The 27,630-nt window shown below is 32.4% G+C and overlaps 1 protein-coding gene across 1 annotated transcript in view; it reads left to right on the top strand.

Moving 5' to 3' along the window:
* LOC134705939 (hemicentin-1-like) overlaps window positions 1-27,630 on the top strand; it is a 62,301-nt gene that overhangs the window by 7,890 nt on the left and 26,781 nt on the right. Inside the window, exons 9-18 of the mRNA XM_063564655.1 lie at window positions 246-545; window positions 4,292-4,591; window positions 11,355-11,651; window positions 17,582-17,890; window positions 19,204-19,509; window positions 21,201-21,500; window positions 22,394-22,699; window positions 23,113-23,409; window positions 23,652-23,948; window positions 26,968-27,264. Coding sequence (XP_063420725.1) covers window positions 246-545; window positions 4,292-4,591; window positions 11,355-11,651; window positions 17,582-17,890; window positions 19,204-19,509; window positions 21,201-21,500; window positions 22,394-22,699; window positions 23,113-23,409; window positions 23,652-23,948; window positions 26,968-27,264 — 3,009 coding nt within the window. The remainder of the gene's footprint in view (window positions 1-245; window positions 546-4,291; window positions 4,592-11,354; window positions 11,652-17,581; window positions 17,891-19,203; window positions 19,510-21,200; window positions 21,501-22,393; window positions 22,700-23,112; window positions 23,410-23,651; window positions 23,949-26,967; window positions 27,265-27,630) is intronic.

The raw sequence follows: 27,630 nt of genomic DNA, 5'->3' as shown, positions 1-27,630 counted from the left end.
GCGCTAATGCAAATATTATAAATTAATTGTGTCTTTTTGTCTTAAATCGTTATTTCAGTTTTAAAATTTTACCATCAAATATTGAATTGAAAATTATAATCTCAACATTTAAATTGGAGACAAAATTATATTTCTTTACAGTTTTAGTGTTGTTTTTTTTTATCTATATTTGACACATATTTGAGAACATGAATATAATTTGCATACATGATTTTTATAACGTCATACTACTCTTATTTCGGCAGCTATTCCTGTGGTTATCATATCTTCCAACATTTACTCGGTATTACTCGGCGATACAGTGACATTGCAATGCACAGTCTCCTCTAACCCAGCTCATACATCAGTCACGTGGCAAAGGATCATTAATGGTGTACTGACTACAGTGATAGTAGATGGATCCAGAATTATTGGTGGCACTGTTAATTCACCATCTATCACTATCAGTAATGCTGTATCTGGTGACGAAGGAAACTATATTTGTACTGCTACCAATGTTGTGGGAACTGGAAGCAGTCGACAAACATTCTTAGACGTCACAGGTGGTAAGTTTTTTATGTACAGATAAAACGTTTATTCAGGTATTTTGCTTAATTTATATTACAATTGATAAACGTGTTGCAATAACATTTGTCATGATGTTTAGGGAAGAAGGTACTACTACATTTTTCCAAGCACTTGTTTGGCCTTTTCTGTACCAAAGGCAGGTGAAGGAAGTCAATAGTTATCAAAGGTATCAGGATTATAATTTAGTACACTAGATGCGCATTTCGTCTACACAAGACTCATCATTGACGCTCAGACCCAAATAGTTATTAAGTCAAACAAGTGAAATTGAATAGAACTGATAACTTAAAATTCTAAAATATTGTGCCAAATACGACTAAAGTAATCTATAGATATAGGAAGATGTGGTGTGAGTGCCAATGAGACAACTCTCCATCCAAATAACAATTTGCCTGCGATAAGACAATCAATATGCATGGGATAAGAAAATCAACTTTGGAGCGCTGTGATTGTAAGCATTAGTACAATATCTGTTTTTTTTTATTATTATTATTCATCTATTAATACCTGCAGTGTGTATATTTATAATATAAAGAAACCTTCACAAACAAGCTCTGTTGGAAATGGTCATACTATTTAGCTTAAATGTTTCTAAACAGAATAATCAAGTTTTAACACACCCCTCCTGTGAAACTACTTTGACAACTGTCTCATCCAGTTTTGTTTATGCACAGTGATATACATTTAGAATGCTACTTTTGTCGCTCTTGGTAGAAAATAAACTTAGCATAGATACCAGAAATAAAATTTAATACTTACGTCAGACGCGCGTTTCGTCTCCAAAAGACTCATCGGTGACGCTTGAGTCCCAAAATGTTGAAGAGGCCAAATTAAGTATGCAGTTGAAGAGCATTGAGGTCCAAAAGAAGTTTGATCAAATACAGTTAAGGAATAATAAACTATAACGTTTTCCCGAAATTGAGATCAGGTTTAATAATACACCTGTTATGTAAAGATTTTGGTCGAACTCTCCACTAATTATCAGGGATTGAGATCAATTTAGTCATCTTTAGGTTTTGCTGTTTTGATATTTCGTTGTAAATTTCTTAAAGTGTTGATGTAATTGTTCTTGTTGTATTTGCACAGAAAAGTTTGGAATATGTAGTCATATTTTGGTTTTTATAACCAAACTCACTATTATGTGTAAACTAATCTCAACTAATGTGTAACATGCCTCCAAATTATTTCTAAACGGTTCTTGACAATTACATATCCTATATTTATCAAATTAAAATGGCACTAAAAGATATTCATAATTATAGGATTTTTATATCTCCCGATATGTTATATACGAAATTTAGACACAAATAAACCTCTTTTCAACATCACTACAAGAAAAACGTGCATGTTCTATGAAATGAAATAAAAGAAATGATGAACTTCAGAAGACAGTTTCAAAGCATATACTGTACTATTATGTATATCTCTTTCATATTCATTTGATAAAATTTACTGTTTGCAATAGCATGAATTGTTCTATATAATAAGAACGTTCTTATCCCGGGCATACAAGCAATGCCGTATATGGCAAAACTTTTTCAACTTTTGATCTTCGGTGCTGTACAACTTTGTACTTTTTTCACTTTCGATCTTTTATATCTGGGCGTCACTGGTGAGTCTTGTATGGACAAGACGCATTTTTGGCGTATTGAATTTTAAACTTGATGCTTTTTGTTATCTATTAATCATGTTTTTCTTTGTCTTATATGTTCTCCTATTTATTTGTATTGTAGTCCTGTAATATTATGTTGTCATTTCAATGTTATATTTAACTTTGCCATTAAAGTGCGAGGTTTGGCATGCCATAAAACCAGGTTCAACCCACCACTTTCATTCCCCTTTAAAAGTGTCCTGTACCAAGTCAGGAAGATTGCCATTGTTATAATATTGTTCGTTTCTGTGTGTGTTACATTTTAACGTTGAGTCGTTTGTGTTTTCTTTTATTTTTGAGATATTGAGATAAGACGTGGCACGGTACTTGTCTATCCCAAATTCATGTATTTGGTTTTGATATTATATTTGTTATTCTCGTGGTGTTTTGTCTGTTGCTTGGTCCGTTTCTGTGTGTGTTGCGTTTTGGTGTTGTGTTGTTTAATATTTAATGCGTTTCCCTCGGTTTTAGTTTGTTACCCCGATTTTGTTTTTTGTCCATGGATTTATTGGTTTTGAACAGCGGTATACTACTGCTGCCAAACTTTATCTATTCATTATTATATGAAATTATGAATTCTCTACAATCATAAACTTTAAAACTTCAATTTTAGTTCACTTTGCACAAAGGGCTAAGCTAACTTTTTCTCATTACTTAGCGACCGTCGTCGTTGTCGGCGTCGTTGTAAATTGTTTACAAACATCTTGCCCTTTGAAACTGTTGGGACGATTTAAACCAAACTTGGCCACAATCATGACTATGGTATCTAGTTTAAAACATGTTTCCGATGAACGCGATTACCAACCGAGGTGTAAATTTGTTTTTAGGTCAAGATATATTTGCCCTGAAATTTTAATACAAATTGAATAACACGTTGTGCTGCCCTTAATTTGTAATTTTAAGAACATTTTAAAGTTTTTCGTTGTTATGTTGAATATTCTTATGAATAGAGATACATTGTCAACAGCAATTATGTTCGACATCTACTATAAGTAAACATGACAAAAATTGTCAATTGACCCCTTCATGAGTTATTGTCCTTTATTGTAATTTTTTACAACTTTTCGTAAGTTGTTGTAATCTCCTGTGCAACTACAGTGCCAAATTCAAACAAGCTGGGCCAAAATCATTTTTTTGGTACTTTCTTTTAGGATGTAGTCGATGACCGGCATGTCAAACAAAAAAGCTGGCATGTATAAAAATAGTACATGGTGGTAAAAAGTAGTTTTTGGCTGTTATCTCTAAAAAAAAAAACCAAGCATTTAAAGCAAATTTCGTTTAGGTTAATTGTTCAAAAAGTTAAAATCTTTTTGTCCGGAAATTTCAGAAAAATCAGGCAACCCATTTTGATTTTTAGAAAGTTTTGGTTACTTACCTTCAATTGTATCATAGAAAGAGAAAAACTGTAAACATCAATAGTGTACAGCAAAGTAAGATCTACAAATAAGTCAACATGATCAAAGATTGTCAATTGACCCCATAAGCAGTTGTTGCTCTTTATTGTCAACTTCTGTCAATTTTGACATTTTCTAGTACATGTTTACCAAATATTTTGCTCTGAATGTACTTGGCAATGTTCACTATAGATAGAGATATTTATAAACAGCAATAATGTTCAGTAAAGTAAGATCTACAGACACATCATCATCACCATCACCAAAACCCAATTTTGTCATGAATCCATCTGTGTCCTTTGTTTAATATGCACATAGACCAAGGTAAGCGATACGGGGTCTTAAGAGCCTTTAATTGATATTAATGTTTGAATTTAAGTTAGTAAAATCCATGGTTCTAGGAGCTCCATTACATTAGTTCTAATGGATTGACAGTTATTCTGAATATACTATTTCCTGCACATTGAAAACAAAAGTATTGTTTATCATAATTATACATGACAAACTTACAATTTCGATGTTATTTTTGTATACTTTTATCACATGTTATGATTTCTGAAATTTTTGTTAGCCCGAACGTGTTGTGTTCCGTTTTACTCCAATGCAGTTACTCTTTTATTTTTTTTACTTATAACAATATTTAATTGTATTTTCATACAGTACTTGTATTTTTCCAAAGGTATTCCTATAGTTACTGTTGGCCAGAGTCAGTACACTGCTAATTACGGGCAAACTGTAACAATGATATGTACAATACAAGCTAATCCAATGGTAACAAGTGTTTACTGGAGAAAATTTGTAAATGGAAATGCAACAAGCATAAATATGAACAATTTGCGGTACACCGGATCTACTTTAGGTTCACCATCACTGACTATATCAGCTTTGGGGATATCTGATAAAGGACACTATGAATGTTCTGCACAGAATAGTGTGGGTACTGGTAGTAGTGGCCAGACATATTTAGATGTGATTGGAGGTAAGAAAGTAAACATTTTTTTAACTAAGCTCTTTTTTCGTAGTTTTGTATTAATTTGCGTATTTTGTATTTCTAAGTTTCAAAAAGTGTAAAAGTTAAATTCAATTTTTATTTGATCATTACATACCCATAATTGAGGCAATCCGATATCTGGGATCAATTTAAAGATGAACATAAATAATGCAGTTGCAAAAGTTCAATAATATAGTATTAATGCATTGACTTTTTCATATTTGCCCTATAACATGCCCTAGGTATAAATAATGTCCAAGGATTGTAATGGCCCTAAGGTAACGCTGAGTGCCATTACAACGGTCCGAGGCCATTATTTATACCAATGGTATGTGACAGGGCCAATATGAAAAAGTCAATGCATTCTATTTTATTAACCAACTATAAGGCAACTTCATTCATTACAAGTCCATTTAAGAACAGTCTTCCAGCCTTAATCCAAAAACAGCTATACATGAATTTATAAAAGGACCAATACAGAAAAATCCAGTTTTTAAGACTTTTATTACATGGTTTTAATATATCGATAAAAAAAACCCAGTAAGAATCTTACGGTAAAGAAGATTCATCATACAGGAATATTTCATAGCTGAACTTGTCTTTTCGCATTCACGAAGGATTTTTGGTCAACATTGTCAGATGTAATTTTTGATTTCTCATCCAAGTACTTAGCTATTACAATTCATTTCATCTAGCAAAAAAATTAAGTAGCTAGGAAGAATAAATCAGACGGTTAAACTATTCTTACTCTTTGACTTAGTCTGCGTTCTGATGATTGAACAAAGGAAATAAAACAGTGGTAAAAATCGAAAGTCGTACTCGAAAAGGCTGTGAAATATTTCCGTTTTAAGCCGTTACAAAATTAAACTTTTTATACATTAAGCTAAAAAACACCATTATAACAAAAAAAACAACATTTAAAAGATGTCCCGTTTCATCTGTTCATATTGCATGACTGTTCTTTCTAAATGCGTGACTGAGATTTCGTATGACTGGCTATGGCAATTTCTCTTTTCATAATGACCAGTTGTCAAAATTTATTAAGTATGGGCATTTCTATACATAGTGTAGTACGTCGGTTAAAAACAAGCTTTAAGGTCAAGGAACAGTAAATGGGCTATGTCACAGATTTCATTAAAATTTGGCATACAACTCTGGCTCGATGAACTTCAACTGAAAATCGAAAACATAATGCATTTATCTCAATTATCATTTGAAATATTACTGATTGAATTCTTACAAAATGGGTGAACATTTGTATAGAAAGCACATAAAATCGGCGAAAACCCTTTTAAAATTTGTCTTAAAATCGCCAAATCTGTAATTCTACTCCATAGATTTTTCTTAAAAAACTATATGTTGTTGATACATAAATTTCCGTTATAATGATGCAAAATAAAGATAGGGTCACCGACTTCGTTCTTACGGTATACATCATTTAAAGTTGAGTTCTATGTGGAAAAATCAAACAAAATGTCGAAATAATCGTAACGTTATCGCGTTGCAGGCCGTAAAACGTTGATTTTTGACGTTTTTCACTACAAACAAGGTTACAAATTGAGTATTAGACAAAAAACGAAGTCGGTGACGCTATGATTATTTTATATCATTAAAACATAAATGTATGTGTCAACAATATATAGTTTTTTAAGAAAAATCTATGGAGTAGAATTCGAGATTTGGCGTTTTCAAGACAAATTTTAGAAGGTTTTTCGACGATTTTATGTGCTTTCTATACAAATGTTCACCCATTTTGTAACATTTCAATCAGTAATATTTCAAATGATAATTGAGATAAATGCATTATTTTTTCGATTTTCAGTTGTAGTTCAACGAGCCAAGGTTGTATGCAAATTTTTAGCAAAATCTGCGACATAGCCCATTTACTGTTCCTTGACCTCAACACGAACTCCACTAAAACCCGGGAGTGAAATCAGGTGCTCCGGAAAGGCAAGCATTTCCTGCACCGTATACAGCACCCGTCGTGTTATTTCTTTGTTCAGTTCGGTAATGATGGAATGTAAAATGACATAACTATTGGTACATCACCCATCATTGAATTGAAATCTTAATCACTATAAAACAAGCAAATATACAAAAGAAGATGTGGTATGATTGCCAATGAGACAACTATCCACAAAAGACCAAAATGACACAAACATTAACAATTATAGGTCACCGTACGGCCTTCAACAATGAGCAAAGCCCATACCGCATATAGTCAGCTATAAAAGGCCCCGATAAGACAATGAAAAACAATTCAAGCGAGAAAACTAACGGCCTTATTTATGTAAAAAAAATGAATGAAAAACAAATATGTAACACATAAACAAACGACAACCACTGAATTACAGGCTCCTGACTTGGAACAGGCACATACATAAATAATGTGGCGGGGTTACACATGTTAGCGGGATCCCAACCTTCCCTCTAACCTGGGACAGTGGTATAACAGAGTTGAAAAAGGCTTAACTCATCAGATAGACAACAAAATAAAAGTGGACGTGACCGGGTACTTATACATCCCGACACAAAAAGACGCAATGAACAGATCTGAGAGTACTCGCAGTTATATGACAGCTAGTTCAAAGCCCTTAACAACTAAATATGTCAACAACGATTAACAAAAAAAAACATATTATAGACGGAAAACATATTCTCACTTGGTAAACAATTTCAAATTATCTTTTGTTGTTAATTGATGTTTTCAATCGATCGTAAACGTATATTTCTTTAGATAAATGTTAAAATATAAAATATAAAATCATTTTAGCATAAGCTAAATACATTAAGTTAACTATATGCTAAAATAAACTTGTATTTTGATATTTATGACCTTGATTCCGCGCCATCATTTATGTATAAGGTAACCAATTCAGCATATGCTAAATTGATTTTAGCTTTTGCAAAAATGAATTCAGCTTATGCTAAAATGAATTCAGCTTATGCTAAAATGAATTTACATTAAGCTAAAATGAATTTAGCTTAATATGCTAAATTAATTTTAGCGTATGCTAAATTATAATATAGTACTGCAACTGACATCGAAAATGACGCTTAGTTAACGAGTTTAATGGTCCGGAATAACACAAGGCTACAAATTGTTTTAAATGATAGAATAATATCTATATTTTAATTTCCGTCGGGTTAAAACATACGGAAGCATTTTTTTTAATGGCCCTTATCGGCTTCCGTTCTATGGTCTCATTTTTGTATTTTATCTCTTTAATGGGGGTACCCCTCAATGAACGGTTTTGGGTAGTTACCTTAAAATCCAAAAATATATTTTTGGCTAAACTTCCCTCTATTTTCGTAAATGTTTTCTATGCACATATCATCAAGGATCATTGGAGTGATGAAGACATAAATATAATACCATCTGCAAGTAAAACTTTCACACTTAAATTTGGCTGATTTTTAGATGGAAATTTAACGCGTTTTTCTTTGAATACGAGAAAACGTATGATTCAAAAACGTTGTTTGACATTTGAGAGGACAAAACATATTATGGCGATACCGTATGCAAATTGTGTTGGGCAAATTCCAAACAACTTGGTCAAAAACTCAAAAATAAAAACATCATTTGTACCTTTTTTTAATACGGAAATTTTCTATCCTTCAATCAACTGCAGCATTTATTTTTTCCTTCACAGTCAATTTGATATTTTCGATGTGATTATGTAGATTTTGCAGGAGAAGTTAATTTATTTTTGAGTGATTTTAATATATATAGTAGTTCTTTCGTGTATTTTCTGTAAATAAGTTATAGTTTGTTAAGGTTCATCAGAACAAATGGACAAATATAGCCGTATTTTTACCTCAAAAACTACTCTGTGTACATACTTACCTGTGCTGTTTGAAAAGTTGTAATGCCTAGCATCCACTAGATATATAAAAGTTAAATGCATTTTGTGTTTAAGAAAGATAAAATCTTTCTTGGTTTTTGCTGGGCATTTTTTTTCCTTCATGCAAAAGGTGTGAAAACTGACTAAGTTGTGGAACAACTATGAGATGCTCCCTCAGGTAAAAAACCGGTTTGTATTGTTTTCATTGTCCTTAATTGACATGGTCACCAGGTATCTTCACAACTATAGGTGAGTTAAAGAGTTTATCTGAGTCAGTGAGTGGACAGTATCAAAGTAATGCAGGTGTTTGTTTATTTTTGAACCTTCTGAAGAAAGGAAAAAAAATGCCCAGCAAAAACCAAAAAAAGATTTTATCTTTCTTAAACACAAAATGCATTTAACTTTTATATATCTTGTGGATGCTAGGCATTAAAATTTTCCAACTTTACAGGTAAGTCTGTACTCAGAGTAATTTTTGGCATGTAAATACAGCCATATATGTTCAGAATTTGAACTTGCTGTCAATAGATATAGGAAGATTTGGTGTGAGTGCCAATGAGACAACTCTCCATCCAAATAACAATTTAAAAAGTAAACCATTATAGGTTAAAGTACGGTCTTCAACACGGAGCCTTGGCTCACACCGAATTCATTCATTAATAACGATTGTTAGTGATGTGATTTGTTCTTCCATAAGAAAAAGCCTAGCACATACTCTGCATATACCGATCACTTTTACCCAAGATTGTCTTTGATGCTTACCACACTGCCTAACTCTAGAACTAACTTGATATTGTGACACCTTACAATTCAGACACAAAGGGACCAAGATATATGAAATATAGAGTTTAGTTCTGAATTCAATTTAGGGGATGCCATATCTGCTGCAGGAAAATTGTAGTCTATGTTAAAACTTTCAGAATTATACCAAGGTGTGTCTGAACAAATCAAGGAGACATTAAAAGAAGAATAATAACTTCACCCTGTCACCAGTGTTCTTATGAGCTATGTCCTCTTTTTGGTATTTCTATAGAAATGATGCCCGAATAGCTTCTTAATAGATATGGGAAGATGTGGTATGAGTGCCAATGATACAACATACCATTCCAGTCACAATTTTTTAAAAGTAAATCATTATAGATCACGGTCCGGTCCTCAACACGGAGCCTAGGCTCAAAAATTCATTTGTTAGTTAATTGATGAAAAAATAACACATATGCGCTTCTGAACCGTATACTGTCCCTAAAGATAACAAAAATTCGTCAATGTATGGCTATTACAAAGTCAATCGTTTCTGTAGCAACATTCGCTCCATTCAATTGGGATTGGCAGTGCATATATATCATGCATATGCATATTGGAATATGTGTCACGAACATTCAACGAAACTTTGTTCTCACATTGCTTTTGTGTTTCATATGCAAAGGTTAGACTGTATACGACGAGTTTGACCGAATCATGACGGTATTTACGCTCAATTTAGCATCTGTACTCAAAAACTGGGTTTGATTTGAACAAATGTGCCTGTCCCAAGTCAGGAGCCTGTAATTCAGTGGTTGTTGTTTGTTTATGTGTTATTTTTTTTTACTTAAATAAGGCCGTTAGTTTTCTCGTTTGAATTGTTTTACATTGTCTTATCGGGGCCTTTTAAAGCTGACTATGCGGTATGGGCTTTGCTCATTGTTGAAGGCCGTACGGTGACCTATAGTTGTTAATATTTGTGTTATTTTGGTCTTTTGTGGATAGTTGTCTCATTGGCAATCATACCACATCTTCTTTTTTATAAACTCTGTCCTGCGCCGATCTTACTCTTATAAAAAAGGGAAGTGTCTTGTAATGCTTATACGCATACTGAATCCGCATATGATGACTAAGAGATTGATTCATGTCCCTATGTAATGAATACTTGTCGCTTTTAAAAGTTAAATAAGGTTCATGACTGATTTTGATTTACAACATTAGAAAATTGGCATTGCATTAATATTGTATATTTTTTCTTCCTTCCCTTGAAAAAATAATGAGTTAACTTTTTTACCAGGATTTTCCCACTAAAATATGTGCATGCACTAAACTGACTTTGTTTTACACTAATGTTTTTAAACTTCGCATTCGCCTCGTGTGACTATAGTATTTTTGTGTTATAACTGGTCTGTCCAGGCTTTGAAAATACACAATATGTATTTATATATAACTAGATACCAATTTTTACAAAATACACACCCTTTACAAAGCAAAATTAAAAAAAACAACTGTTTCAGCGCATGAATTTGTTTTTTTTCAAAGATAGAAAAAAAATGGAAATAGTTTGATAAACTGGTGTTTTATAGTTTATAAAATAATTCTGTAATATACTATAGTGAAACACTATATACAATATGAAATTTTATGGATGTGAGGTCAAGGTAACTTCTTTTTTTGCTAGATTTCAAATCAACGCTATTTTGTAATGGCAGCTCTTCGTATAAGTAGTCAAAGTTGTCGTTTTAATATCGTTTATAGCATATGCTTACAATTGAATCATTTTTGTAGCATTCTATTGAATAAATATCAGAATATTTCGACTTTTTGTCTTTGTGGTTGAAATATTGATATTTTTAGGTCTGACCTTTGACCTGAATTTCACAAAATTGTGACCACTCTGGATTCTTACAACCAAACTTTTCTTATTGTACACGTTTTCCTTTTTCCATCGATATATAATTTAGGTGTGTGTTCTTCAGGACCATTAAAGTTTAAAAAAAGAAACAACTCTGGTTTCAGTACTAATATAGTATAGGCTAAAATTATTTATGCATATGCTAAATTCGATGTTTATGACCCTAATTCCGCGTTATAGATATCCTTTATATTAAGATGTTGAAATGTTTTTTCTGAAGTAAACAACGAATAAACCTTACTTTTTTCAGATATCCCATCAGTACAGATATTGTCTAACTACTATTCCGTGATTTTTGGAAACACTGTTGTACTTGATTGTCAAGTAAATTCCAATCCATTGGTTACTACAGTATTTTGGCAAATGCCAAATCGAACAATTGATATGACTGCAAATAACTTTAGCATGTACAGTGGATCTACAGTACAATCACCATCTTTGACGATCATTAGTACTACACATGCAGATATAGGGGACTACGTCTGTTTTGCTACTAACGCTGTAGGAACAGGGAGCAGCAGTCAGACTTTTTTGGATGTTATAGGCAGTATGTTATATTAAAACAATAGATTTTGAAGAAGAAAAAAAAATGATATAAATCACAAAATATTTACTTAATGTACAAAATGCACACTAAGTTATAAAAATAAATGCCTTAACATTTATATTTATGACGAAGGTAAAAGCAAAATGCAACATTACATATGGTAGACATAGCTGATCAACTAAGGCCGTGTTCACATTGAACTAAATTCGGTGTTGTGTTAGTGTTACTCACACGTAAACTAAACACAATTGCGTTCCCATTGATAAAACTCAATGTGTACATGTAGTTTAAATCATGTTTTATCTACACACAGTCGATAGTCAATGTAGGTCTTGTGTAGGTTAAGTGTACAAAAAACTAGACATTTAGGACATTAGTTTTACCGTGTATATATTTAAGGAGGAAACTATTGTTGAGTAAAATTGATATCTTTGATAATTATAAGTATAGTTCAATCCCGAAATTATTGTCTATAAAATTTCAAAGATTTTTTTTTGGTTAAAAAAAAATAAACGTACTTTATTAACCACTGATCAAGACTCAAAGCAGCATCATTGCCAAACCCATAAAACAGCAACCAATTGATTTTCGGGGGGGGGGGGGGGGCTATTATAGTTGAGTATAAAACATAAAGGCAAGGGGGTGGGGGTACTGAGCTATTGATTTTGTTTTGGAAACAAAAAATGATTCCAGTTTTTGGCCCTGAAAAAAAGTTTGTTTGTTTCACCCTCAGCTGCCACTATATATAATGCTAAAATTGATTTCGACTTGTTACCAAAATTTGTCCTGAAAAAAATCAATAGCCCACGCCCCCTCCCCCCGCTCCCCCTCCATCTTTTCAAAAAATGAAGTAAATAGTTGCTGCCTAATTCATTTTGAAAAGGTCTTCCCGAATCGGCTTGACGTACACATAAATATTCGCCACTGGTCTTTACTCAAACAACGATTCACGCATAAATGCATGACTAAAAAAAGTGTGAGGTAAATGATTTGTCTAGTATCTCAGATCCGTTAAATAACACTTAAAATAAATAAAAAAACGTTACCCTATTCCTTTACCAAATACTCCTTGTAGAAGAAATACCATTTGAAACAAACAGAAAAGATAAAAATGTAGTGATCCCTAATATCTCAATCCTTTTTTCCGGCTGTAAGCACGATGCTGCAGCTAAAGTTTTCTAATGCGTAATCGAGACATCTCTACTATATTCAAACTACTGCAAATTGTAAAAATGGCTTTCATAAAGTAGCAACCACTAAACTTAAAAAAAAGGGGGAGTTTTTCTTGTTTTTTTTTATCGGAGTCAGATTTTTTTTCGCGCGAACGTTTTTATTCCTTTTTTTTTCGATGCTGGTGATCAAATACTTTTTTTTCAATATTTAACATTATAATGTATGGGGAAACTCTTGATTCAGAATATCTTTTTTATCATCTGTATGACCATTTTTTTTTATCAAGTTTTGGATCGGAAATTTCCATTTCCACCCCACCCCCCCCCTTTTTTTAGTCAAATGGTTGTTCCCTTACCGGAAGAAAAATTGTCCAAAAATTTTGAATTCAGTTCTACGTAATGAACATTTAAATGACATATAGTTTACATGTGTGAACAAATCTTATGTACAGGTAGCTAAACAAGGTGTATAGATGTGAACAAATGTAATGTGAAACCAGTGTACACTACACTGAACTAATTGTAAACATGTTTACTCTACACGGCGTTTGGTGTGAACACGGCCTAATACGTTTTTTCAATGTTTGTATAGACGAAAGTACCCATCACTTATAAAGGTTAGTAGTTTAATACGATAATAGTATTTTTTTTAAGGAAAAGTAACTCAAGACACTGTCGCTTTTTTGTTGCAATAACTGTCAAGCTTAATTGTGAAAACACAAAAAACTTTTTATTAAAACCTCCCTCAAAGATAATAATATTCTGTTTTACAAGACTAAATCAAACATTTTTTTTTATTAAAGAAAACCTTAATTCGCATTGCTTTAGTAACTATTGTGCTCTTGTCGCTGTTATAAAGAACACCTAAATGTCAAATTAACTCAATCTATATCTTCCCCCTCCAACTGCAAGTTATTACAAGCATAACAATTAATTTTTGTCTCAGTCAGAGCTTCATTTTTCAGAGAAAATCACTATTAATTTAGGACATATCAGTCTTCGAAAAATTCTTATTTCAGTGTACCATTATAAAATGCAGTGTTGACAAATCTCTGATCATATTCTCATGATTTATGCATTCCAAAAATTAAATAGAATACAAAAGACAACTTTAACATGATAAAAAAAATTATTGCACCTTTTAGAGTTCATTTGGAGGTCTTTTTTGGTCTTTTTTGGTCAATTTTTCTTTCTTCCTTCTTTTTTTCATCAAAACTTGATATCTTTTGTCTAAAAAATAAAACAAATGTGATTATTTTCCAAAAAAATTGAAATGAATGTAATGTTAAATCAATAATTAAAGTGTTTTAGCTGAAAGAATTGTCTCTATAAATGTTAACACTCTACACGGAACATTCTATAATCCCTTATGTGTAACTTGAGTTTTTGGTCTGTTCCCCTAGTGTGACAAATGACGGTTCCCTTTCAGTCAATCATTTATTGTTACTGGTATTAAAGTCTTTTTATTTATTCATAACAGTATATTTCTAATGGATTTGCACAAAAAGTATTTTACATTAGAAAATGGAGAGAAAGAGTAATAAAAAAATTACCTCAAAATGTTTTTAAAAAGAGTTATGTCCCTTGAAATGCTGGTAAAAAAATTAAATTGTTAAGAATTATAAAGACTGGAATCTGATGTGTATAAATCCAGGGCGAATAAGTTTTTAGATGATTTGTTGTCAGTGCAAAATGCAGACCGCACAATGACAAATTGTAAACTTTTGCGACCAAAAAAACCCAAAACATGACATTAGTTGATACATGTTTACTTTAATGCTGGAGTGTCATCTGCAGACTAATAAGATTTTTCGACAGAATGCTCTTCAGAACATGGTTAAAACTGAAATGAAAATTCCCATGTTGTGTAAACAAAACTGTAAGGGAAATTTAAAATTTAACACAGTAAACTAAATACAGCTTCGTCTGTCCACCCATTTGACTTAGCAAACACCCGTTAACCCCCATTTCAAGACAATTTTTACATCAAACATGCTTTCTGTGTCTAAATCCATTCCGAATAGTCAATGTTTACAATGTATGAACTGGTCTATTAATTATCTTTAAAAATGAAAGTACAATAAGGTCACGAGTGCACATTAAGTGAGTGACAGTTTCACAAAAGACGCTTAGTTAGTTACGTTAATGCACCCACTTTTATGTGTGGACAAAATGCACTTCTAGCGTATTAAAATTTTGAAAATGTTGCCTTTTGTTGGCTGTTGTTCGTGTGATTCTTTGTCAATGGTGTTCTCCAATTTGTTTATATTGTAGTCCTGCGCTATGCGCTGTCATTTTGTTGTTATATTTCACATTGGCATAAAAGTGCGAGGTTTGGCATGCCCACCATTTTTCCTTTAAAAATGCCACGGTACTTGTCTATCCCAAATTTATTTATTTGGTTTTGATGTTATTTATATGTTATATTTCGTAGGATTTTGTCTATGTGTTTTACATTTTAGTGTTATGTCGTTGTTCTCCTCTTATATTTAATGGGTTTCCCTCGGTTTTAGTTTGTTACCCCGATTTTGTTTTTTGTCCATAGATTTATGAGTTTTTAACAACGTTATACTGCTATTGCCTTTATCTAATACACAGTTGATTTTTTTTACATGTTATAGTATAGTATCTGAACTTGCTTTTTTGGTCGGTCGTGAAACAATCGTACGGTGCAATTTTTTGTAAAAATTGAATTAAATTCGGGAAATAATTCCAAACTGAAAAATGACCAATAGTGTTGAAGCGTAAAACATGTAAAAATAAACATGAAGCTTTATTTTCTGTATGTCACAATGCAAAAATTATGTAAGTAAACATGTCAATGTATAAAAAATACTTTTCAAAAATAAAACAAGTAATATTTGCGATAAAAAACAGATTTTCGTAACATTTTTGATTTTTTTATGGTGCCAATTTTCATATTTTTTTTTTTTCATTTCTTAGATATTTTCTGCTAGAAACACATTTTATGATGTTCGTACTATTCAAAAGTTCATTACTTGTTTAATACATATCGTTATCACTGTATTATTCTGGATTTTATACACTTTTACACACTCCCCCTTTCAATCAAATTTCAAAAATCACTTTCTCTGTTAATTTCCCTCAAGTAAACGGACCTAAACGCTTCGAAAAAATGTATAAATAACCATGAAGGTATATTTGTTTGGTAGAAATATCACACAAAGAATAAAAAAATAAATTAAAAGAACTATAGACCTTGTAGAAGCTGAGATGTCAACGTTGTTTCTTGATAGAAAACCAATATCGTATTTTTCTAAGTCATTTTGCACTTACAAAAGGCAGAAATAATGAATAACTGTTAAAAAATTCTTTCTCAATTGCATTGGAGCAATGCACACTTAAGTTTTAAATTGCAACTAAAAGTACGCAAAAATGTGTCAAATCTGATAATTTCGCCATGAACTTGAACGTGAGATATATCCCACTTTTAACTTTGCTATCGTTTTGGCAACTTTTAGCCAATGAAAAAACTTGTTACATCAAAATTGCATTAGAATTGTTATTATACGTCGTTTTTGTAGAAAGTACCGTTTTACCTATAGCAGAGTGAAAACATCAAAATGACTTTAATTTTCGCAAAACCATGAACGATATGCAACTAAGAATCAGTGAGATGTTAGCAAAGTATCGTGTTAAGTAAAATTTGAATCAATATATTACCAGCTGCTTCAAATAAGACAATAATGCTACAAAAGTGCTATTTTTTCAACTTTTTATGAATGACCTTTAAAAAAATTGCATCATATTTCACTTTTACGACCGGGAAAAATGGAATCTACACATGTTTTCCTTTCGATTGATATATAATATAGCTGTGTGCTAAATAGGTGCATTACAAATATTTTTTTAGGTTTGAATCTCACTCGCCTACATCTAGTTTCCCTAAATAGGTGTTAGGCAGCAACTATTTGATTTTCTGGGGGGGTGGAGTGGGATGGGGTGGCGGTTTGACCCTGAGAATAAAAATGTTTGTTTCACCCTCAGCTGCCACTATATGTAATGCTTAAATGGAAAGAAATAAAATTGTTTATGACTTGTCGCCAAAAAAAAAGATTGCTTTTCGCTGAAGGCGAAACAAAAAAGTTTGTTCAGAAAAAAAATCCATAGCCCCCTCCCCCTCCCCCTGAAAATCAAATGGTTGCTGCCTAATAGCACCATTGATTTTTCCCAATTAGTTCTTGTTAATTGTCACTTTTAAAAAAGAATGTACAGTATTTACGTTTATTTCAACCAAAGAAATACTTTGCATGTATAAAGTTTAATTCTTTCCAGTGCTACAGTGAAAATTTCACACTAAATTTCATTGCATATAAAAAAGTAACCAGGACCGGAAATAAACAAACCAAATTTTACTCTGTTAATAACTGGTTACCTGCTGTGGTAACTATGTAACCTTAAGGTTCCAAAATATTTTATAAGACAATCAAATAAAAAAATGATGCTTTCAGACACCCAACATACATACTTATGACTCAGAAAAAATTAAGTGCATTGAAATGCTTGGTTAATTTTCTACAGCTGTCAAATTCAAGGGAATATTTGTTTAGGCCTATTTTTGTATACAACCGGATGTGACGTACCATGATTTTGTGATATTAAACCTATAGCAATGTTATATTATAAATTATATAGTATATATTATATAACAAGGGACAAGTCAAAAGGTCATATGACTATTTTAAAAGTGATACTAACGCAAACATTTAATGATATGTACACAATTTTTTTTTTTAGACATACCCACATTAAATATAACCCAGAGTGCTTACAGCGTAAACGTTGGTAGTCAAATTACAATTCCTTGTACTGTATCAGCCATTCCCAAAGAGACCATTATCTACTGGACTGTGAAAGTTGACAACAATACAGAACAGACAATATCCATCATGAAGAATACCCAGAAGTATCAAGGATCTTCTGTAAACTCCCCTTCATTGATCATTCTCAGTACGACTCAGAGTGACTCTGGTGTTTACAGATGTCATGCTACAAATAATGTTGGTACTGGACACAGTAATCCGACAACACTTCATGTTGTGGGAAGTAAGTATAGACCATTTAAAGCTTAATGGTTAAGATGGATATGATGAAAATGCTTTTATGAATTTAAACGGCTAAGTGTAAATATAAACCATATTGCCATGGACCTTTAAAAAGAAAACCATTATCCTTTCATAATCGTCAGAAATAAATTCCATCTAAATTACTGACTTCGTACATAAATTCAATTGAATTATGATAGCGAATTATTTTTCTTATATTTTCGTCCAAAGCTCTTTTCGTACACAAAAGACTCATCAATAAAAGTTAAAAAGACAACATAAAGTACAAAGTTGAAGAGCATATGAGACAAAAATTCCTAAACGTCTTGCAAAATACAGTATTTATAATTATTCCTGCGGTAGTAAAACCTTCGTATTAAAACAGTTTGGTAAACAGGTAATTTATTATAATTACCATATCAATGGTAATTCATGTCAACACAGAAGTGCTAACTACTGGGCTGGTGATATCGTCAGAGAATACTATCTCAACCAACAGTTGCATCGACGCAGTGGTTGTAAATGAATTCGTGATAGATAACCATGAGATCTATCGTAATTTCGTTGACAGCCGCTCAGTTAGATGGAGTAACTATGGTTATAAAAAAAAGATTTAATGCATCACCAAATCATTTAAAATAAAATGTTATGACAAAGTTTAATTACTTATAAAGCGTTTTAAAATTACTTGGAAAACAAAGAAAGAAAGAGCTCTCATGTATGTCTTACTTCAATGATTATGAAGTGATGTTTAGTAGGGGACCGTTCAATAAAATTCGAGAATGAAACGCAAAAGTTAGTTAACAAATAATCCTCTAGCAAGAAAATCATGAAAAGAAATACGATGTAAAATCACAAAAATACTGAACCCAGAGGAAAATTGAAAAAAGGAAAGGCACTACTTAACAACTGCCGTATTCATGTTTGGGTACAGACATTTCCTTTTCTTTGCATACTGAATCAACATGGAGATATATATTCAGTCTGCAGCCGCTGTTGTATTATTGCTACATAGAAAGTGGACGTTGACAATTGGGAAACTGAAATCATGTCTTTTTTATAAGTTCCAATGAAGTAAAGCTATATTATCTAGATTCTCTACATTATATTATATTTTCCAAACTATTATCAAATATATCTAAGGAAGACATGAAACTAAGAAAATTTGGTATGATGTCAAATGAGATAACTCTTCACCGGAAATTAAGTAGATGTTTACCATTATAAGTCACCATACGGTCTGGATTTCGTATAATGTGTAGTGTATTCTGTATTATATGATTGATGCACTGGTGATTAGGTTCTTTGTTGCAGATAAACCAACAGTCACTGTTGCACGAACTTATTACCTTGTTGATTACGGAAATTCTGTGGAGCTAATATGTACTGTTAGTGCCGCACCCATCCACACAGATGTTTACTGGACTAGAATCCAGAACGGACTGCCAGTGACCATTTCTACAGTTAACACAGCCAAATATAGCGGTTCTACCGTCATTAATCCATCTCTTACAATCAGTAATGTGGATCAAAATGATGAAACTTATTATACTTGTTATGCAACAAATACAGTAGGAACTGGACAGAGTCTTCATCAGATCTTTGTAGATGTAGTCGGGAGTACGTATAACGTAATTTTATTAGTTATCATAAAGTTTATGACTATTCATTCATAATTATCTATATGCATTAAATTTGTTACTTGACTCATTAAAATGAAAGAAATACAAAAAAAAAAATGAGAACATGAATTGAAACGGCTTTATGTTAAAAATGCAAAAAATTAAAATTTGCATTTGATGGAAACAATACAGTTAGTGGGCAAAGGTATCAGTATTATTATTCAATACGCTAGACGCGCGTTTCATGTACACAAGACTCATCAGTGACGCTCAGATCAAAATAGTTCAATAGCCAAACAAGTACAAAATTGAAGAGCATTGATGAACCAAAATACCAAAATGTTGTGACAAGGACGGCTATTCCTGGGATATGAAAATCCTTAGTTTTTCAAACAATTCAAAGTTTTGTAACAGGAAATTTACAAAACTGACTTTACAATTGATATTCATGTCAACACCAAAATGATGACTACTAGCCTGGTGATACCTCGGGAACGAAACGTCCACCAGCAGTGGCATCGACCCAGTGGTGTAAACAGTTATCGTTTGCTATAAAATCTTTTTACGAGACTACTTTTTTGTTAAATGGTTATCTTTTTATAATGTGTAAAATGTATGCAATGGGTACTTATTCATGATATTATTATTCTGTATTTTGGTACATTTTATAGATGTAATAATTGTAAGCTTAATCAAGTTACTCGCAGTTCGTCTATTTTCGTTTTGATTTATGTTGTTATTTTCAAGTGCGTTTACAGTTTGGTTTTACATTATCGTAAATTACAGCTGTTATTTTTATTTTATTTCCGTACGTATTTTAAGGTTATGAATGACAGAGAAGCGAAAGATAACAGAGGGACTTTCCAACTCATAGATAGACAATCAACTTACAACACCATGGCTAAAATAAGAAAATGACAAACCGAAAAATAATCGTACACAAGACACAACGTAGAAAATTTAAGACTTGCAAACGCGACCCCCACCAAAAATTGGAGTGATATCAGGTGTTCCGCAATAACTCAACTATTTCTTTGGTACGATTTTATGTTGAAAACTACTATATGTATATGCAAAGGTTTCATTTTGTTTTTATACACTGTTTTGATGTATTAAAAAATACAAGATGGCATGCAAATACAAATACATATACAATTATAAAATAACTAAGACAATTCCATTTTAATAGTCTTGTCAGTTAAAAAATGACACCATTATAAACTAATCCAAATTTTTATATTCGTGTACATGTTAACAAAAGAACAAATCTATTCTATTTTTTCGAAATTTCCATGTGATACTAATTAAAAGTAAAATCTCACATATACTGAAATTACAAGAAAATTCAAAACGGAAAATCCCAAATATCACAAACAAATGAATATGACATTGGTTATTAGTAGCTCGTTTCTATCTTTGTTTGCTGACTTTTTGTTGCAGTTCAGTTTTTCTGTTGTCACATTTCCTTGTTTTGGTTGACGTGTTTCCCTCGGATACGTTTGATTTCAGATGTGTTTACGCTTAATCGTTTCATGACTATTGAACAGCAGTATACTACTGTTGCCTATATATAAATATAATCCTGGTACCTTTGATAACTATAACTAAAGACAACTATAAATATGTGAATGTGTTTCCATAGATATAAATGATTATTATGAAGATGCCTCTCTTATTTATGTTTTTAAGGTGTTCCTGCAATGTCTATTCAGTCAAATAGTTACAGCGTACTACTTGGACAGACAGCTACTCTAGTCTGCACAATATCCGCTGACCCACAAGCCACAAGTGTACAGTGGTATAAATATATAAATGGATTACAAACTTCTCTCCCAAACAATGCTATGAAATATAACACACCAACTGTTAACAGTCCTAATCTAATTATCAACAGCGCTGCTCAGAGTGATGACGGCTACTATGTCTGTACAGCAACTAACATTGTCGGAACCGGAAATTCATCTCAGATTTATTTAACTGTTACAGGAAGTAAGTGTTTTCAAGCAAAAATAAAAATTATCAGCAACTGAGCAAATTTGAAACGTTGAAATTCGAAACAATCGGGATCCGTGTATGTTTCAAATGAGAACAAAAGTACTGAAATGATTAAAAAAAAATAAGTTAAGGATTTGCTAGCTTTACATATAATCTGGTTTTTTGTGAGAAACATAGAAAAAAACACCAATCTTAATATAATTGCAATTAGCAATTATATAAGATAGTTGTTATCAAAGGAGGTACATTCAGTGTCTGTGTTTGTTTTTTAACCGAACAACACTGTAATGATTTGCTATTACTTAATTTGGATTGTAATATAACATGATCGAAATCCAGTAAACTTTTTTGTAAATGCGTATATTTACTGCCGCAGAAAAATTAATTTGATCATTTTAGTCTTGGCATGCACTGAATATATTTCATTAACTTGAAACACTTTCAAACTCTAAAAAGATGCATATGTTGTTTCTAAAATCTTCTATTATTACTACAATGTGTCTAATTTGCAATTTTCATATTTGATCTAGATACGACAACGTTCATGCTTGCTGTTCAGAATCCCTCCCTCTGAAAAAATCCAACATAATCCAACGAACAGGAAGGTCCATTGAAGATCCTACACAAACTCTCCACATTATACTTATTTGACATAGAACTTATCTTAATTGTCCTTATCAGAATCGAAATAATTGATGCGAGCAATACTTAACCATAGTTTTTTTCATGAGTAGGCATTATTTTCGTCGTATTCTAGCCCGCACTATCGCTCGGGTGAAAACAATCACGAATATAGTGCCTACCGATATTAAAACTACGCTAAAGTATAAGTTGCTATATTTCCATTTTTTGCGAAATCATTTGAGTGAATGAAATTTGTTTTACAGATTTGCCAATTGTTACTGTGATTTTACCAAATTATAACACTAACATTGGTGCGACTGTAACTCTTGGTTGTACTATAGATGCTACCCCTGCTGCCACCAATGTATACTGGCAACGAATTGTTAACAATCTACAACAACCTATTAATACAACCTCCTCCAACTCACGATACAGCGGTTCTACAGTCCTTAATCCGTCACTTGTTATCACTGACGTTCAACCTTTGGATGAGGGAAACTATATATGTTATGCTACAAATATAATTGGAACTGGTCACAGCCAACACACGTATATTAATGTCATTGGAAGTAAGTTTTGTACGGAACGAAACATATTATGTTTCGAGAAATAATGTTTTTAAAACAGTTATCCTGTATAATTAGCTCAAAATACTGCGTATTTATTCATTTTTTTTAATCGTAATAAATTATAATTTGAATAATATTACTAAAAATATATGCTTCGAGTCAAGAATATGACATTTGTTTCTAATTGTTAGATGTATTTGAGCTTTTGATTTTCAAATTTTACAGCTGTATGAATTAATCTCACAGTTTGCAATATTTTAATAACATTATTTTTCAGCTTTATTGGGAAACAAATTGGAATTTTGGAACAACATCTACTTAAATTTGGTCTTTCTAATAAATTGTATATTCTTCCTTCACAATGGATATTTGATAACCTTTTTTTTTTCTTTTCTTTTTTTTAAATTTTACAGATATACCCATAGTGACAACTCAAGAACGTGTCTACTCTGTCAGCATCGGGGGTAACATAAATCTTGTGTGTACAATACAATCCAACCCTCCTCATACTGTAGTCACGTGGCAGAAAATAAATAAGGGAGTCAGAACAACGGTGACAATATCTGGGAGATTTTCCGGCGCTACAGTAAACAGTCCAACCCTTACAATATCAAATGTAACACTTGACGATGAAAGCTACTATGTATGTTTTGCAACCAATAGTGTTGGAAACGGCCAAAGTCCGCAATGCTTTTTAGATGTCATTGGAAGTAAGTAAAACAATTATAGTTAATAACAAAAAGAAAAATACACTGAAAACAAACTTTGTTATCATGATAATAATTGTCCCCTTTTTTAACTGTTATATAGATCAATCACTTACAAGTACACAATTAAATTTTCTGTATTCAAGAAAAGATTGGCTGTAAGATAGAATAACTGATACAATTAAATCAATTTGTTCTATTAGTATTGATTATGTAAAAAAAACGATAAATCAACTATTCCATAGGTATCCCTACAGTAATTATAGCGTCGGACTACTACCGAGTAAACTACGAACAAAACGCTACCATTGAATGCAATGTTGTTGCTACACCAGCAGAAACAAGTATATCGTGGCAGAAAATACAAAATACTGTACCTTCAACAGTAGTTATAACAGGGCGATACCAGGGTGGTACCGTGTCTTCCCCTAATTTGATTATTATTGATGTCGACAATACAGATGAGGCATTCTACATATGTTCTGCTACTAACAGTTTAGGAACAGGATACAGTTCTCAGACATACCTCGATGTACAAGGAGGTTTGTATTTATATAAGATCGATAATTTAAAAGTACATTTTAACATGTAACACAATTATATATTGATATGCTTGTAATAGTGAGTTAATACTTAAAAAAACCCAAAGTAACTAATTTTATACCAATCTTATATTCTATTTCTATAAGTTTACTTGTAACGCCACTTTTTGTGGCGTTGATACATTCATGTAAAGTACAGATCATTATTATATTGGGATAATCGGTCTACTGTTATCACTTGCCAGTCAATACTGAGGTTGTGAGTTCGAACTCCGTTCGTGTGGATCGACGCATTCGACTCGAATCGTAATTGACTATGATGGTCAGTTTTCTAATCGAAGGTTGGTGGGTTGGTGGGTTTCGTCTGGCACTACGGTTTCTCTCACCCATAATAACTAACATCATTATTCTATTGTGCTGTGTTTGTGTTCTGAAGTAAATTGATGATTTTATATGTCCGTTTCTATTGCAGTTTAACATGTTGAAATGTACTTTTTTGTTATTTATTTATGTGTTTCCCTGCCCTGAGTATATACTTGCATTTATTTGTAATGTATTTCTATCATTAAATGTTATTAAATAGTATATATGCCCTTAGCATTGGCATATAAGCGTGAGGTGTGGCTAGCCACAGAACAACGTTCAACGCACCATGTTTTCTTAAAATGTCCTTTAACAAGTCATGAATGTTGCAGTTGTTTTCACATTGTCGGTTTAAATAGCGTAGTGTTTCTGTTGCTACTTTGTGTTCTTTTGTCACATCTATGTCTGTGCGTTTGCTCGTTTGTTTGTTTGTTTGTCCACTTTTCATTCATTCATTCAAGAGTTCGTCCTGATTCAAGTTACAGTTTTTGGTCAAGGTAGTTTTTGATGAAGTAAAAGATTAACGTAAAACTTGCAACATGTTTCCTTCTTCGTGATCTTTCTACTTGTTATACCAAATTAGATTTTTATCCCAAATTTTACTGTTTACTGAACATAGAAAATGATAATGCGAGTGAGGCATCCGTGTACTATGAACACATACGAGTATTTTTCTTTTAAAAAATTTCATCTTGTGCTTTATGTGTTCCTAGCGATTTGTCATTATTAAACAGCAGTATACTATGATTGCTTTTGAAGTATTTAAAGTAAATAGAAATGTCAAAAATAGGGGAGTATCGATTAAAATTGTGATATTTTCCAAAAAATACTAGAGGGACAGTCAAACTCATAAATTATTATACACATGACACAAGATAGGAACTAAACAACATGAACCCCACCAAAAACTATGGGTGAATTCGGATGCTCCGGAAGGGTAAATCGATCCTACTCCACATGTGGCACCCGTTGTGATGCTTATGAGATAACAAATTCGGCAAATAGTCTAATTCGGTAGGTCATTTTTATGAAACGAAAGGAGAATGTAGTTACGACGTAAGGAACATATCCGATATCATTTGTGAAACATTTATTCCATAATGGTCATCAAAAGCGTCCGTAAAAATTATGAGGCGATGATTTCAACTTAAAATTGAGAAAGGAAATGGTGAATATGTCAAAGCGACAACCACCCGACCATAGAGCAGACAACAGCCGAAGAACTTCACCATTTGTAACTCTTGATTTAATAGCTTCCTTGTGAGCATTAACTTTCTATCAAGAAAATCATGATAGGAAATGCAAGCACGGGAATATCGTATCAATTGGGAGCTATATACACCGTATGCAGGTGCTGCTTGAAAGTTGCTACTTAGAAATGAAAAGTTCACAATTTGAAATCTGAAATCATCTCTTTTGTTTTCAATCGATCCTAATTGTCAATTTCTAGATGTTAGTCAAGATATGAGGCAGAAATAACTGTATCTGTTATATCCTTTATCTATAGTTTAAAAGAGGGACGAAAGATACCAAAGCGACAGTTTTACTCATGGGCACCTTCAACTTTGTACTTGTTTGGTTTTTATAAATATTTTGATATGACCGTCACTGATAAGTGTTATGTAGACGAAACGCTCGTCTGGCATACTAAATTATGATCCTGGTACCTTTGCTAACTAATTAATGGGATAGATCCGTTCAACATATATAGTCACCAAATTTTGAACTATTTAGTAAAAGAACATCATCTTTTTAGCGGTAAGTAGAGTTTATGGATATTGCTTTCTTCCTAAGAAATTTCTGTATGGAGTCAGCCTCAGATTGTATGTTGCTTCTTAGGTCTGCGAAATCAATAATGACAAGCGTCTCGTTTATCAAAGATTCTGGTTCTGAAATAAACACTTATATAAATCAGATTCAACCCACCATTTCTTCCTTTAAAAATGTCCTGTACCAAGTCAGGAATATGGCCATCGTTATAATATAGTTCGTTTCTGTGTGTTTTACATTTCAACGTTGTGTTTCCGTTCTGTCGTTTGCTTTCTCTTATTTTAAAGTGTGAATTCACATTACTATAAGACGTGTCACGGTACTTATCTATCCCAAATTCATGTATTTGATTTTGATGTTATATGTGTTATTCTAATAGGATATTTTCAAATGCTTAGTCCGTTTCTGTGTGTGTGTAACATTTTAATGTTGTGTCGTTGTTCTCCTCTTATATTTAATGCGTTTCCATTAGTTTTAGTTTGTTTCCCCGATTTTGTTTTTTTGTCCATGTATTTATGAGCTTTGAACATGCAGCGATATACTACTGTTGCCTTTATATATCAAATTCGAAGCCTAACTCAAAAATGTGGCCGAGTAAGTTGTGCCTGAATGAACTCTAAGTCAAGAAGGTGGACAGTTTGTTCCCGTAGGAATGTCAAACTATCTGATAAGTGTAAACACATGCAATTTGTATTAAAGGGCGAAAAGGTCAGTATGATTATTTTATAAAAAAATCTGACATTTCACCTCGGTTTCTCCGTTGATTTCAAAACAGGTGAAATATACCGCCAGGACACTCAAGCTCAAAAATCGAAAACAAACTTAGAACGCTATGGCTAAAATGGAAAATGAACAACTTTTTTAAACATCATCTTAATGTTTGCAGATGCTCCTTCCGTACAGGTATCATCCAACTATTACTCAGTGGAAATTGGTATGTCTGTCACGCTCCAGTGCACCGTGACAGCTAATCCATCTCATACAAACGTGACATGGAACAAGATAGACAACGGACAGCAAACAGATATAGGATCAAACAGTAGATACACAGGGGGAAGCATTGTTACACCATGGTTGACCATTGCTGACGCTGTTGACTCCGATGAAGGATTTTACATATGTACCGCAGTAAATGTAGTTGGAGAAGGTCAAAGTTCACAGACTTTTTTGGACGTTATCGGAGGTAGGTGTTTAGCTATTACTATTAATATGGATCTTGTCATATACCAGCTTTGATTATTTGGAATATCTTCTTATTTTCACTTCTTCTTACTACATTTGTATAAACTTAAAGATTTACCTGTCTTATTGAAATCGTTTTTTTTTCAAAAGTGATTATTTAAATATTTCGCAGTGGTGTCTTACCATGGCGTTGTTGGGACTTATTGTTTACCTTTTGGCCTTCAATGTTTTCCCTAATATTTTATAAACTGTGCACGGGCATTCAGATATCGCAGATCAAATTTATTTGTTCATAGTGTATTCATTTACGTTTTTTGATTGAGTTAAGTCTGCCAATTGATATTTTATCGTGTGTTTTTCTATGTTG

This window comes from Mytilus trossulus, chromosome 1 (genome assembly GCF_036588685.1).
Source record: "Mytilus trossulus isolate FHL-02 chromosome 1, PNRI_Mtr1.1.1.hap1, whole genome shotgun sequence".
In the NCBI taxonomy this organism is placed as follows: domain Eukaryota; kingdom Metazoa; phylum Mollusca; class Bivalvia; order Mytilida; family Mytilidae; genus Mytilus; species Mytilus trossulus.
Note: the sequence above shows the minus strand (reverse complement) of the source record. Positions and strands in the feature narration are given on the sequence as shown.